The 16,639-nt window shown below is 39.7% G+C and overlaps 1 protein-coding gene across 1 annotated transcript in view; it reads left to right on the top strand.

Annotated features, from left to right (window-relative positions):
* Positions 1-16,639, top strand: part of nompA (no mechanoreceptor potential A) — a 672,626-nt gene that overhangs the window by 153,394 nt on the left and 502,593 nt on the right. Inside the window, exon 7 of the mRNA XM_090385870.1 lies at positions 8,599-8,744. Within this exon, the coding sequence (XP_090241996.1) occupies positions 8,599-8,744 (146 nt within the window). The remainder of the gene's footprint in view (positions 1-8,598; positions 8,745-16,639) is intronic.

Below are 16,639 nucleotides of genomic sequence, written 5' to 3'. Positions count from 1 at the left end.
TCCATCGTAACGACTATTAGCACCACCGGTCTTCTCTCTTTTTTTCATTTACGTCTTTTAACCTCTTTATGACAACCAAGGATTGGAGAGATCTGCATTTCTACTTCCTTGCGCTCATTTTAAAATCTGTTTAAAATATTTTCACCCCATCCCCCGCCTTAATTCTATTTAATGCTTCTTTCAACCTAAATTTAACCACCATCTACCAAAACATTTTATTGCAGATTTATACAAGGTGAGTACCGTTTTCTAAGCATTCGCTATTCATTTTTTAGTCAGATTTATCACGGTATTATAAGGATACTATAATTTCACTATTGCCCATCTTAATGGTAATTGAAAATGAAGAAATTGTGGTAGAAATCATGCACACTTACAGATCTGTCACTCCAGGCTCTCTCAATCAGCTCTGTTATGACCTCCAGCAGTCTTCGTGGGATGGGGTGATTGCTACAGATGATCCAGAAATTGCGACGAACTTCTTCTTTGAGCAAATCCTAAATAGTTACGAAAAATGTGCGTCATACATCAGGATCCCAGGGAATAAAAAGACCACTAGGCCAAGATAGAAATTACGCCCATTAATCTCAAACAAAATTTGTAACATGCTAAAGAAAAGGGACAAACTTGCAAGAATTGCTAGAGAAACACGAAAGGAGGCGGATAAAAACAAATACACAACGTACAGAAACAAAGTCATCGACAGTATTCGGTCCGGGAAAAGGAAATATTATAGTTCCCAACTTAAAGGCGTCATTACAAGCAAGGAAAAGTGGACAGTCTTGGACAAGCTACTACCTGGAAGGAAAACGAAATCACAGAGCTACGTTGGAGATGTAGTTGAGAACGAGGTACTCATTTCAGATAACCAGAAAAAAGCCGCAGCCTTCTCTAATCATTTTATCTCAAGTCTGAATAACCTTTTTAAAGACGAAGTTGACTCTAGAGATAATGCAACGAGAGAATCTGTCAAGCACTCAATGAGGATCTCTTATTTTCTCGTTCCGCTCCCAGATCAAGAGATTTTAAAAGCAGGACATCAATTAAAAGTAAAGTAAAGCTATTTCATCAAAGCCCCTGGCTTTGATGAAATAGCTTCTGTTCTGCTAAAAAAGGTCCTTAACTCAATTCTAACACCACTGAAGTATATTTACAATCTTTCCTTTCAATTTGGTAAATTCCCGTCTCAATTCAAAAAAAGCAGTCATTGTTGCTGTTCCTAAGGGGAAACACTGCAACTCTACAACAATTTTCGTCCAGTAGCTCTACTCTCAGTTTTTCCAATATTATTTGAAAAAATCCTTCACGGCAAACTCATGGGCTTCCTGGAAGTCAATTAGCTTATCCATTAACAACAGTACGCTTATCGTTCGAAAAGATCCATTGACTTGGCAATTGTTGACTTCTGCTCTAGGATCACGGGTGTCTTGAAAAGGGTCACTATGCAATATCACTGTTTCTAGATCTATCAAAAGCTTTTGACTGCATAAATCATAAAATCCTACTCAAAAAGCTCAACAATCTTGGCTTTAGAGGAAAAGTTAACCTTCTCCTTGAAGACTACCTTACTGAAAGGACATTTGTTGTTAAAACAAACCAGTCTTTTTCAGACATTTCTTATTTCTCCAGGGGAGTACCTCAAGGCTCACTTCTCGGACCTATCCTATTTGTTCTTTACATTAATGAATTTGTCTCTCATCTTCCCACCTAGTAGCGTATGCCGATTACATTTCCATTATAATCACTGATAAAGACCCTAACCAGCTTCAATGCAAGATCTTTGCCCTGCTCTCTGAAATGCATAGTTGGCTACAAAAGAATCAGCTTATACTAAACCCAGAAAAATTCAAATATATGTTTAGGACGAAAAATAAACCATTAAATATTGATTTCGGAATAACATACAAAGGAAAGCAACTCGAAAGGGTGAATGATACCAAGTTTCTAGGAATCTGGCTAGATGACAAGCTGAGTTGGGATAAACAAATGATCACCTTACAAAAGAAGACTTCGTCACTAGCAGGAATACTCGCCCGAGCCTCTGCCTGGGTACCTCCTTCTCTTCTCAGACTAGTATTCCTTTCCTTAATACAGCCTCACCTCGCATATGGAATCATCTCATGGGGTATGACCAGTCAAGATAACCTTGCGAGATCCAATTCAATTGTCAATCGATGTGTTCGTTCAATTTTGGGCCTTCCGTGGAATGCATCGGTGACTTCGAGATATAAGGAAGCGAGACTCTTAAGCATCTACCAACTGATACAAAAAGCTGAGGCGGTCTTTGTCTATAATGCTTTGAAAACACCAAACTTTCCTCCTCTCTTCAGATCCTTTTTTATAACAATAGAAGAAGAAGGAATAGTGTAAGTGTAAGTGTAAGTGTGTGTTGTTGTCTTATGGCACCAGGGGTTTCCCCCATCTCCGCGTTGCTTTCATTGTGGTGAACCAGTTCACTGGGAAATGCCAGAGATTTAAAAGTGTGTGGGAATTGTTCATGTGTTGTGTTCTGTACCGTTGTTCATCTGGTCATTTAGCCGTTGGACCCCTATTGAGGCCCAACGTTGTCCCACTTACGCCCCGTGGAGGCAGACCAGGAACCCAGTAGCTGTAGATTCACTCTGGCAGGTCCTGCCGCTTAATTTCCTGGGATTTCGGCGGCTAGGACCTTAAAAAAAATAAAAAATAAAAAAATAAATAAAATAAAATAAATAAAAATAACAAAATAAAAAAATAAATAATAAATAAATAAATAAATAAAAGAAAGAAAATAAAAAAAATAAAAAAAATAAAAAAATAATAATAATAAAAAAAAATAATAAATAATAAAATAAAAAAAAAATAAATAAATAAATAAAATATAATAAAAATAAAAATAAAATATATATATATAAAAATAAAATAAATAAATAAAGAAAAAATAAATAAATAAAAGATCTGCGCTGTTGTAGGGGTAATGTCACTTTGGTTTGCTAGGCCGAGTTTTGGGCGTAAGGTAATTTTATCATGTTAAGTTTCTGACGTGTGGGGCTTTCGCTATGATGAAGGTAGAGAGGGGAGGGAGACCGAAGATTGGGGGGGGGAAGACAGAAATATGGGGTCAATAGAGTAGATAGCCCCAGTTTTCAGTGGGGCATGCCCATGCCCCACCAGAGTAGAAGTTTGGGGGTGGAGGAGAAGGAACAAAAATGTCCCCTCCCCCCCAAGGAAGTGGGAATAATAGGTGTAGAGGGCTAGGGTGTCCTCTTCAGAAGAAGGAATAACATATAATTTAAGAAATGCAGCGAACTTGAAGGTTCCGCTTTTTAGAAAAGCCATATGTCAGAAAAAAAATAAAATACAGAGGCGCCAAATCCTGGAATAATCTTCCTGAAAATATAAAAAATGCCATTTCACTAAACAGGTTCAAGAAGCTCCTAACTGAACACATCACCAGGGATGCCTGATCTAAATCACCTTCCACTCAACTCCTGAACTTTTCACAATGCATACCAGTTTGGAAATTATGTAAACAAGTTGAAAGAATGGCTGTCAAAAGCTTGTAACAGTCTACGCAATTATTTCATAAATTTTCTTTCATACTTGTTATTTTAAAAGTACTCAGAATGTAATTATAAGTACGGTTGTTAACCACCCGACATATGTGGTTGGTTTACGAAGTCTCTGTAATGGAATGTAGAAACATGTCCGATTTATGATGTATCTGTTAAATAACACCTGTGTAATTTCAGGTTTGATTTTATTGTTATCTTTTTCAAAGGGAATACCCCCCCCCCCTAAAAAGCCTCTGGCTTATGTGTTATCCCTCCCTTCTTGCTGTTATCTCTCAACAATTGTAACACAAAATAGGGATAAATAAATTATCATATTATCAAATCAGTGAACCTTACAATAAAGATATTTATTTATTTATTTATATATTGATCGATACGCCCTGGGCTTGTCGTGTACAGGGTTGTTAAATGGCTAGCGCATTCTTTATTGTACCTGTTCTAAGGCTCGTACTAAAGAGAAATTTGGACAACAGGTACAATAAAGAATGCGCTCGCCATTTATTGGGAAAAAAAAATAGTTACAAAACTTGTAACTGTATGGCGCATAACTGTCTTAATTACGATTATGCAAATAACGTCAGTTATTTGCATAATCGTAAGTTATTGCTACACCGCCACTATTCAGCTCTACCGTACTGTATAAAAGCAAAGCAATCTCTTCAAAATCATACAATAAATGTTTTCCTGCACTACTGCAGCAATGCCAACAACTTTGCAGGAAAAGGCGCTGTTAGTGAAGTCGTACTATCAGAACAGCAACAATGCAGCTGCAGCTATCAGAGAATTCCGTCGTCCGAAGCGAATAAGGCGTGGACCTATGACTGTTTGTGCTGTCCGCAAAATGTTAAATAACAGGACATCTAGGTGTTCAACCAGGTAGAGGTCAAAAACGAGTGAACTCCTCTCGTGTTGAAGATGTGGCTATGGCTGTCGTGGATGCGCATGTGGTAGAGCGTTTGTGCTCCATGTGGTAGCGCAAGTGCGCCAGCTATTTCTCGTGAAGTGACATGCCGTATTCCACTGTAAGGCTAGTAATGCGTCAGGTGTTGCGGTACTATCCTTACAAGATGCACATGCTATAGCAGCTAAAGCATTGTGATGCAGATATTCGTTTCACATAAGCACTTCAGTTTCTGGCGCTAATGATAGTGGATATCACTTGGCCATGGGACATCCTTTGGAGTGATGAAGCCCACTTCTGCTTAAATGGACAAGTGAATACGCACAACTGTCGCATTTGGGCAACAGAAAATCCTCGAGTTATCCAAGAGGTCCTGTTGCATTCTCCAAATGTGACAGTGTGGTGTGGATTTACGACCACATTCATGATTGGACCATATTTTTTTGAACAGGTAACACCGCACCTGTTCCGTCACTGGACAGCGATATTATGAAACGTTCGCAAATTTCGCAATACCAGAGCTGCAACAACGTGGGTGCCTTCAGGATACCATATTCATGAAAGATGGTGCGCCACCCCACATCCATCGTTGTGTCCAAAGATTGCTAAGGCAAAACTTTACAGACGAACGGCTCATGAGCCGTTGTTTGGCATGGGGTGAGATCAACGGATCTCACCCCATGCGACTTCTGATTGTGGAGTTTTTTTGAAGAACCGGGTGTATCGGGAAGGATATCAACTCTAGCAGATCTGAAGGACAGCATTAGACATCATACTGGCTATTCCAATTGACATGTTACGTTCTGCTGTAGAAAATGCTGTTCTCCGAATAGAAACTGTTGTTGACCAAAATGGAGGACATATTGAACAATAGTTGTGCTGTTTAAGTGATTTGTATTGCTACAGCGTCACATAGTGACAAATTTTGTAACTAATTTTTTCCCAGTAAATGGCGAGCGCCATTTAGAATAAAGAATTATTGTACCTGTTGCCAGATTTCTCTTCAGAACGAGCCTTAGAACTCGCTCCAAAGCCCTCTACATAGGGATACTACATCGGAATAAAAGAATCACCACTATGCCACTGCGGTGAAAATCAGACATGGACACATCTGATGCATGAATGCCCCCTCTTTGATGATATAAGATGTCACTTTATAACAAAAATATGTTTCAACCCGAAGGATCGGGAACACCTTGTACTGTGGGAGGAGGAGTACTATAGAGCCCTCTCGAAATTTGCGCACGAACTGTTTAGCAGACTACGAGCATTACCACAACTTCCCTAAACTCGACACTGGAACTCTGACAACTGAAACGGACAACAATGACAAGAACTTTACTAGATGAGAGCTATATCCCCTTAGTGACACCATCCCACACTGACTTCCTGATTATTGGAACAGCAGTGGATGGGATCCTATCCCAACACTGACCAACTAATGGACTGTACACTGTCACGGACCTGACGAAGCCACAGTTTTGCTACACGCCATGTTAGTGATCTGAGCCGGCTCCCTTGTTCGGCCCTTTCTTCTCCCTTACCCCGGCGGGGGGAGGCGACGGCTTTCCTGTCTCCTCCCCTCCTTGCCGATCCCACTCTTCCCTCTGGTGGGGTATGGGCATGCCCCACTGATTCTACTGGGGTCGTCTTCCCTATTGACCCCATTCTTCTGTCTTTATCCCCCCCAGTCTTCATTCTCCCTACCCAACTCTATCTGTATGCAAGCGAATGCCCCACACGCCAAAAATAACCGTGTCTAAATTACGCTGTTCGCCCACCATTTTGGCTTTTCCAATTCTAGCGCAATATTCCCACGCAATTTTTTTTTTTTTTTTTAAGGTCCTAGCCACTGAAATCCCAGGAAACTAGGTGGCAGGACCTGCCAGAGTGCAAATTTAAACTAGTGGTTACCTGGTCTGCCTCCACGGGGCGAAGTGCGGACAACGTTGGGCCTCAGCTGGGGTCCAGCGGCTAAATGGCCAGAAGAAGAACGGTACATAACATAACACACTCACATGATCCACACACTTTTAAATCTCTGGCCTTCCCAGTGAACTGGTACACTTACAATGAAAGCAACGCGGAGATGGGGGAACCCCTGGTGCCGTTAGACACTTAACACACTTTGCACTTTGCACTTACACAGGGATACTTTAATTTTAACAACCCTGTACTTTCACTGGGCATTCAATGCCCTGTGGTAGGACAATGTTCTCTGCAAGACTAGAGCATGCCTTTGCCCCAGTGATTTGTATCGTTTACCGAAAGACTTCATTAAAGACAGGTTACTATTAGAACACCTTATATAGACCAGACTCCGTCTATGGAAATAGGCTGCTCACAGGGTACTGGGGCCCAGACTATGGAACTGTGTATTCGACGAGTACCTGCAGATGAACTCTTTTTTTTCTTGTGGAGGGGGCAACTCCTGCAAGAAGCTCGAAGAGTGTGAGACTACCTGCTTCGTGTAATTATTATCCTGGGCCACCCTGCAAAAGCTGCACTTTTCTGTGCATAAGTTCATGGCCGCGACCTACTGAGGGGATGCCTCAGTTGGTAACGGCCGCCCATTTGTTGATCCGGCTATTTCTCGCTTTGGGTAGTAAGGATGCTTTGAGGAGAGGGTGAGCTTTCTGGCGCATGCCAATTACGTCTGAGAGAAGGTGAAGTAAATTTCTTTATGCCAGGTCCAGCGTGAATTGGAGTATAACGAGGAGCTCTCCATCTCCCTTACGATAACGTATTTCTCCCAATCCTGACTTACGAGGCTCAATCTTGAAGAGGGAGAGAAGGTTGAACACTTTCGTATCCGACAAATGCTTGTCTCTTCTCACCGTTTTGCTCTTCTTGACAATACCAGGACTTGTAAAACAGTGGCTATTGAGGCACTATGTGTCCTCGCCGGTACGATTCCTGCAGACTTCAGAAATCTTACCTGCGAGGACACGTAATGTCATTAAGGCTTCATATCATAATGAAGCCTTGATGACCAAGGCTTCATTAAGATATTCTCTGAAAAAAGGAATTCCCCGACAACTGTTTGGCGTCTGGTCGTGCCCAGTTGGGTCAGAAGGTTTTGCCTTTAATATTCCATCAGAATGGGGACGAATCAATGAGGAGTTGCAGACCAGCCAATCGCAGTGGACGAATTATGAGAAAAGATGTCACTTGCACTCCTTTATTCCCTCCTTGCAGACTGTCACTGTTCCGAATTTGGTCTACCGACCTGCTATGTCTTGACTGGACATGGCTTGAGGCGTAGGCTGTACCTCGGAGGTGCAGCCTCCACTTTCATGAGCCTTTCACAATCTCTCCAGGCCTTCTGCGTGGGTAGCACATTGCTATCGTCACCGTCCTCCCACACCGGGTTGGGAAAGGCCAGGGTTCGAATCCCGTCGATGACGCGAGGAACTTTAGTGGGTTTTTTTCACTCCATGGCCCAAGTCATTCGGTCTCAGGAGTAGATAGCAAGGTTCCCCCCCAAAACCTGGGTTTTTTTCGTCCAGCAAACAGGCAAATCGACGAGAGAACACACGCAATTTACAGACAAAATAAATATATGGGTAGATGTAATCATTTACGGGTGACCTTAACATCATAATAAATAATCTCTCCAGGCCTGAATTTATTGACGAGGCTCTTATCATGTACTTCCATCCTGAAAAAAATGCAGGCGCTTTCAAATTTAGTCCTAACACCAGACGTTCAACACACTGAATAACACCATATGCCCACTCTTACGGCCCTGCCGTATCAATCTTGAATATAATAAAAAAAAAAAAAAAAAAAAAAAAAACATTTATTTCATTAGAACAATACAAACAACTATTTAGAGCAAATTTAAGACAGAAGGATATCGTAAACCACTAAACTTTATGCAAAAGTGAATAGAACAATTGAAATAAAAGGTGTTCGCAGCTCTGTAAGCATATTCTTTGTACGGTTGCATAGATTTAAAAAAATTTAAATTTAAATTTAAAAAATGAGTATAAAAACATTATTTTTATTTCTTAATGTTTATTTATTAATGTTTTTAGTAAAATTTTGTTTTATTCTAAACTGGGCTGCATTTTAATTAGATAATCAGGTATCATGAGATCTATTTTTGATATCTGTATTGAAAATAATTTGATATTCTAGGTCTTTTTTCCCAGACAACTGTGAGTTGAGTGATCAAGATACGCGACAACTTCAACTGACAAATCCTTCTCATTTTGCTCAGAATACACAGTTTGACTATTTCGAAAAAGACTTCAGCGGTGGAGGAAAAGCCGGCTGTTTCGAAGGTAAGGTATATAGAAAAATATCAATTAGCCGCCTAAATATAAAATAATCAGTACCTTAAAAACACTGCATATATGAGTCAAACTTATACATCCAGTCATGTTCATGTTCATGCATATGGAAATAATCAAACTCAGTACATGATGCTAATTTGGTCCTCGACGGCTTTCAGATATTCATATGGGAGTCTAAAGTCTGATGAAGCTGATATTCCGGCCAAAATTGCGTTTTCGCAAAATATCGAAAGTAATACACAGTATAACAAAATCGATGCCATTTCACAGACTTCATTGATTTTCTATGAACTAAAATGATGTCATTCACTAACTTGTTCGATTAGTGAATTTTTCGTAGTCTGAGGCTTTCCGCCCTAAAACCATTTTTTGCATGTATATATTTAATAATATTTCTATAATTATTGAATTGTCTATTATTTTATATACAGTCGAACTCCATATAACGAAATCGATCGTTCGCTTTAAAAAATGCGTTATAAAGAAATATGACTTTTTTAACTATGAAAAATTCTGTAATTCAACATTTAGAAATATATAGTAAGTAGAAAATATTGGGAGACATATACAGGCCCTCTTTCCCTCGGCCCTGACCTACATACACACCTGTTCGTGGCACAGATATTATGCAATCGAGTAGGAAAAAGCCCTGTGACCCACATACCATCATCAATCAAAGTGGTATGTGGGTCACAGGGCTGATGCAGGTGGTTTATTATCAGACAAAAATATCAATTAAGTGACGCGATTGAATTCCAGGCAGGTTCGAGCTGGTAGTTTGAGCAACTGTTTACGATAAAGCTATGAGACAACTTCTCCCCTATTACGCAGACCCCATACACCTTTGTAATTGGTTCTGCCTGTCCAGATACATTTTAATCTCATTTGATTGGAGGGTCATTAACGTCTTCTGATTGGTGGGGTTCCCCAAAGAGGATATATATAATTTTTCTGATCGATACACATTCGATATGCTTTGAGAGTGCATTTTTATATAGTGACTTGAGTTTGTTTTCGCTATATCTCGTGCAAGTTTGCAATTTGTATTGTCAAGAGGAGTTCGATTCCATGTTTCCCTTAGCGAGTTCGATCCTGAAATATCCATAGAATCACGCAGTTATAAAATCACGCTGTTATTTCTTTATCTGCAGATGTGTGCGACGTTATGAAATCGCACCTCCCTACTCTGAGAAGATGCTTGCATGATGGTAGAAAAGCAGGCTTTATTCTTGGTGGCACTTGTCATGTTGTAGCAAGCGACCATATAATTCGCTTCTCCCTTCAAGACAAAGCTGTCGAAGTTGATATCGATGGAATTTCTATCCTGATTTCTCGGGCTAGCAGCATTAGCAGTCATCTAGAAGTTTTGCCTGGGCACAGACATGTTTTTCAAATCATGGCAGAGATTTTAACATCGTCTTTGAAGCAAGTTTGTGAGAAATTGGGCTACGATTGTCATTCCTTAAGTGAGACAGATTTTCTTTTTGTTCTCAGTGATTTTATGAAAAAATGTAGTCCTTTCGCATTAATCGAAGAACTTGAGCTTACAATTCAAGATTCGACAAACCAATTTCAGGGATACAGTGTTTTTCATTCCGTGCTGGCCCAGCATTTATTGATTAAGGCAATGTTAACCCAAATGTAATATGTTATCATTTATGATAACAAATGTAAATTATTATTTTTTAATAAAACATTTGTATGATTTCTACACCTGAATTATTTTTTATAATGAACAATACGCAATTGATTATATATACTATGTTTAAACTATTTTAGTGTCAGTTTGTAATGAATGAACAACTGTACACCGCTTATTACACCCCCGCAAAGCCAGAGAGCTTTGCGGGGCAACCTGCCTTTCGGAATGCTTTTAGTGGCAGTCCTTCTACCGTGAAACAGTGGCTTAGGGCACAACCTGCTTGTACACAGACCTGTGAAACATCGTTTCAAACGATTACGAACGGTTGTGAGCGGCATTGCGCACCAGCATCAATGCGATCTCGTCGATTTTATTTCAATAGCAAAGTTCAATAACGGATTCAAATATCTTTTATCTGTTATTGATTGCTTCAGCCGGTTCGCATGGATGATTCCCCTAAAAACTAAACGCCGATTAGAGGTTGCATAGGCTTTATCAAAGGTGTTTCGCACTGGTTCTTCACCCTACTATTTACAGACTGATAAAGGGAAAGAGTTCTGGAATAAACATGTTCGTGATTTAATGAAAAGTGAAGGTGTTCATCTGTTTTCTTCGTATGGCGACACAAAAGCGAGTCTGGTTGAGAGGTTTCACTGGACAATGCGTGGGAGGATGTGGAGATATTTTTCTCACAAAAATTCATATCATTATATCGATATTCTTGATGCTCTCATAGAGGGGTATAATAAAACTAAGCAGAGAACAATAGGCATGGTGCCGGCTGACGTTAATTTTTCTAATGAATCAGAGGTGTGGAGGCGCTTATATAGTACTGCGACACCTCCTGGACGTTCATTGTTTGTCAAAGGTGATGTTGTTCGCATTTCGCGTCAAAAATCAACTTTTGAAAAAGGTGCGACTCGCAATTGGTCAGAAAAAATCTTTGTGGTGAACGATATTTATAAGACATCACCTGACTTATCAATTAGTAGACACATCTGATGATATCATTTCTGGAAGTTTTATCGGGAAGAACTGCAAAAAGTAGAACGCCCCGAATTTTAAGTCATTGATCGAGTATTGAAGAGAAGAGTGTATCGTGGCAAGAGGCAAATTTTGGCGAAATGGCGATTGTACGCAGACCCGAGTTGGATAAACGAATCTGAATTGCGTCGTTTATAATCATTTTATGTGCAGTAGGATTAATTACAGTGATTATATTACTGATTGCAATGCCCTCTATGAATATCAATGTCTGCAACTGTACGTTTTCCGAACGAATTAGTTCGAGCAAACTACTCAGTGTATGTGGCAATATTGTCGACATTCGTGTGTTTACTTCTCATAATTCTACCTGGATTCCGACAATAAAGGGAATTAACTTGGAACCACATGAGTGAAACAGAGTCGTTTCCTTGCAGAAGTCAGTTTAAAAAGCCTGTAAGCTTTGCCACCACCGCTCCTGAAATTTTTATTGTGCCATCTAGTGAAAACCGACATGGACAGTGGATTTCAGACAGAGTGCAGTTTCAAAGAAGAGTCAAGCAGCACCGGTGACTTTCGAAACGAGATGCATCTAGAGACTAGAGCACATTCTTCAGAATGGCAGAGTAACTTTCCTCCCCCCTAACGGATATAGACTTACCTGACTGTTTCTCATATATCACTCTACTGGAAACAAGAAAGCAGAGTTCAGACCCTACAGAATCGCTTCTTTTAGAAATACTTGCAGATGCGGTTCGTCCTCATTTCCAGAGAAACACAAGCAGATGTATAAGCTGTGATGGAAGCGAAACAATTATTCCTTTAGCCATCGCCTTGTCGAGAGTGGATTTGACAGAAGTTCTTTCGCTGTGTAAGAGTCGATCGCTGTTTAAGTGTAACGATCTTTTATCACTACAATTTTTAGAAGGTTGGCTGACAGTCTGTGGAAACTTACGACGATTAGAAAAAGCGATAATCCCAAATTATTTTAGTGATGGAATACCTAATTCTACCTAGTTCTGCCAGCATGGACATTTTTCCAGAAAACACACAGTCGCACTATACTGTGAGACTATCCCATCCTGTCAATCTTGGACCTGGAGAGCGCACTGTGGGTCTTAGCGAAGCCATTTTGCCATCGGAATTCGACAATATCGACGATGCTTTTAATAAGATCGAGGAATTTTTTGATGCACAGCATGAAGATTTCGAATGTACCGTGAAGATGCGACTGAGTTCGCCTGCAACGCAAGAAGAATTAGTAGTTAGTAGAGCAACTTTCGGATGCAATTCCGGACGCACTGAGGTCGCACATTATTTTTGGTGCAGAGCCGAGTGGTGCAAACAAGCATTTTGTTATTTTTTTAAAAGGTGAATATTCTGTTTTTATTCCAAACGATTTGCATTCTCTATTGGAACATCCACATTCAGGAGATGGTTTGCTTCCTATCGATGAAGAAGATTATCTCAGTGATAGAAATACACGCAATAAAAAGAAAAAGATTGAGATTTCTGATAATGGATGGCAAACTACAGGGACACGTCTATTATTACATCCGATGCCACCTGCGAAAACTGCATTTGGTAAAACGTTTTATATTCGTAATCAGTTGAAAGCAGCGTATCACGAAAAGAAATTAGTCAGCATTCCATGTGGATATTACTGAACTGTGAAAAAACTGCTTAGTCTCGAAAAAGCCACAGAATTTTTATTTGCACAGGGAGCAGATGGGAAAGCCAAGATCAGTGTATCCGACGATGTGTGTGTGTCTGTATTTTCCCAAATCTCATCCCCGGTCTTGGACAGCTCCTAGGCTTTGAAGAAGATAGAATCAGGCCCGAACTTAAACGCACTGTTAAAGGAAAATATCCGATTGATATTAGAAAAGGTGTCTACGGATTGTACATATATTCTAACATCATTTCTCCTCATGTAGTCGGCGACATTTATTCGCCTTTGCTTAGAGTTATTCCTGCCACATATGATAATTCCGATACTATTACAAAGATATACACCTCGATCGATTATTATTACTTGAAAGTCTGCGCGGGTGGCACAGTGGTATCGTCACCGTCCTCCCCACACCGGGTGGAAAAGGCCTGGGTTCGAATCCCGTCGATGACGCGAGGAACTTTAATGGGCTTTTTTCACTCCGTGGCTGAGTTAGTTGGTCTCAGGCGTAGATAGCAAGGTTTTTCTCCCCAGTAACTGGGGTTTTTTCGTCCAGCAAAACAGGCAAATCAACCATAGAACATACGCAATTTACAGACACAAATACGAGTTAATGTATTTAATTACAAGTAACAATAAAAAATTATTATTTGAAAATCTTTTACCTTGCAGTAAAAGATTTTCAAAATATTGAAATCGATATAAGAGCCGACACTGGTGAGAGGTTCACATTTCGTTCTGGGAAAACAGTGTTGAAGCTTCACTTCAGGCAAAAAGATGGCGCTGTCTCCTTACCATGAATACTACAGCCAGCAAACCGGGTTTGGAATTCTTACTGTATTTCGCAGTGTTGCCTTTCAGAGGGCATACGGACAGGACGGGCTGTTTAGATCGATATTTAAATTCGTTACACCTTTTGTAAAACCTGTGTCAAAGACGGTCGGATAAGTTTTAAGAGCCAGTGCAGGGATGCTTAGAGATGTCATTAGTGGTAAAAACTTTCGAGAATTCGGCAAGGTGCGGATTCTCGAAAGTTTTCGAGAATGCATCAAATTACTTCCGGCTTTAAAGAAGCCGGAAGTAATTTTATGCGTAAGACTAAAGATTTCATCGATCTACAGGTCGGGAGTGGTATAAAACGGAGATCTCGTCAGAGAAGAAAGGTCATTTGTACTAAGAGGCGCAGAATAAGAGATATATTTGATGATGTCTGAGTGTCTTTATTCCGAACTGGATTTATTTTGTGTCCCCCCCCCGTCAACTTATCGCACGAAAAGAGCACATATGGCAGCTATCAAACGCTGTCAAGTCTAGATACAGGACCTCTCGATTTTTACATCGCCGGCAGCCAGCATTACTTGGATCTCTCGAGAACATTGCTTTATTTGAAAGTGAAAATTGTAAACGAAGACGGAACGGAGCTTAAAGACGAGGCCAAGGTTGTCCCTGTAAACCTTTGGCTGCATTCACTTTTCAGTCAAGTTGAACTGTATTTACTATTTACTAATTGTATACCCTAGTAAGCCAATCATCTAACCTGTACCCGTACCGCTATTATTTGGAGACCCTATTGAATTATGGAAGCGACACAAAAAAGACACATTTAGCTACACAGATGTTTTATCACGACAGCGATCCTTCAGCAGTAACATTCGAAAACATGGCCGCTAAAACGGGGCTTCTCCAGCGACAGAAAGCCGTTGCTGGATCGAAAGCAGTCGATTATTCTGTAGACTGCATCTAGACCTATTTCATCAAGATAAGTATTTTCTGAATCAAGTTAATATGAAATTGAGATTAATTCGTGCTAAAACCGAATTTTCTTTAATTTCTGCAAAAGTTAAAAATAATTTTTGAAGACGCGATTCTCTTTGTAAAAAAGATCAAGGTATCCCTTCCTGTTCAGTTAGCACACGCAGATGTGCTTCTGAAAAACTAATGCGAAGTACCCTATCACACGCGTCGAATTAAAAACTTTTACAATTAATAAGGGCCTTCGCAATATAACAGGCGATAACCTAATTATAGGCCAAATTCCGAATCGTGTAATTATAGATATTATTGACAGCGCCTCGTTCAATGTAAATTATGATAAAAACCCTTTTAATTTCGAACATTTCAATTTAAATTTCCTAGCGATTAATGTCGATTCAGAACATATCCCGGCTAGACCTTTCACACCATATTATGCAGAAAAAACTATACTCGCGATTACTATGCCTTTTTGACGCATTACGCATTTCACACAGTGACCGATCAAACAACATTACTATAAATGAGTTTTCTGTCGACTGCATAGAGTGTATAAGAGGTTATACACTCTGTGCAGTAGACTTAACAATGAGCAGCGAGCCAGATGCCCCTCATTTCAAGCAAAGACGGATTGGAAATCTGTGTCCATCGTTAAAATTTGCTAAAGACCTCACACGCAATGCAACAGTGATATTGCTAGCGGAATTTGAGAGTGTTATGGAGATTTCGCATCAGAGAGAAATCCTGTTTGATTAGTCGTTATGAACAGCGAAGAAATAAGACAGTTACTTAGTCGCGACCCTCTGACTGCAGGTATCCAAGTACTGGCCTCTGATGAGCTACCATCTCGGATAGTTTGCCCCTATGCAGCGATCTGCAATATTTCGCTGCATTACGAAAAAGGACTACACAGGGTGGTTGTCATTGTGAACAGCGATCGAAGAGGTGTTCGTATGGGACCAGTCCGACACTTCCATTTATTGTGTTTTTTAAGAAAAACTGCATCGATGTGTGCTATAATGACAGACAGGTGCAAGCGTCGAACGCAATCTCCTGTGGGCTACATGCAATACATTTCCTTCGCAAGTACAGAAGAGGAACAGACATGAACACTATAATTAATGAATTTTATTCAAATACTGTTACTAACGAATATATTGTACTCTGCTATTTAATGGATTTATTGCTATGAATAAAAAAAAGTCTTTATTTGTATACATATACGTATTTATAAATACCTATATTTTTATCTTATATATATATATATTTATATATATAGAATTTTTTATAAGAAGTACAAAACACACAATGGAAGTGTTTTTTTTTTTTATTTTTTACAAAATACATCAATATCTCAACCATTCAGTATTCTTAATCATGCCTATCGGAGCTGCCGCAATCAACGGCTTGACATCGTTGTAATCTGCTGGTAAATTTTTTTTTTTGTTTGCTTTTTTCTAAGTACATCGAACAACAGTTCACTTATATTTGTGTTTAGCAAAACACTATCGCGCACTGGGATCGCTCCTTGCTGGTTCCAGGAAACTCCGTGTTTCTTAAGAAAAGATATCAGCAATTTTGCACTAGAATTGGACGCTTTGCGGATAACAAAATACAATCTTCGTCACTAACCGATGACATTGGGATGACAGGAACTGGAGCGGGCACATTTTGTTTATTAAACACCAGATATTTTTTTGTAAAGCCTCTTGGTAAAGCTTAGCTTTTTCACTGTTCGTCACACCTTTACTGTTCAAAATTTCAGAGATTTCACCATCGAGTCCCGTGATTTTTTTCTTGTAGAACCATTCTTTTCACTACAAAATTCATCAT

Source organism: Mastigoproctus giganteus, chromosome 12, assembly GCF_048544385.1.
Source record: "Mastigoproctus giganteus isolate SK-2022 chromosome 12, ASM4854438v1, whole genome shotgun sequence".
Classification (NCBI taxonomy): domain Eukaryota; kingdom Metazoa; phylum Arthropoda; class Arachnida; order Uropygi; family Thelyphonidae; genus Mastigoproctus; species Mastigoproctus giganteus.
This window is presented reverse-complemented; position numbering and strand designations above follow the sequence as displayed.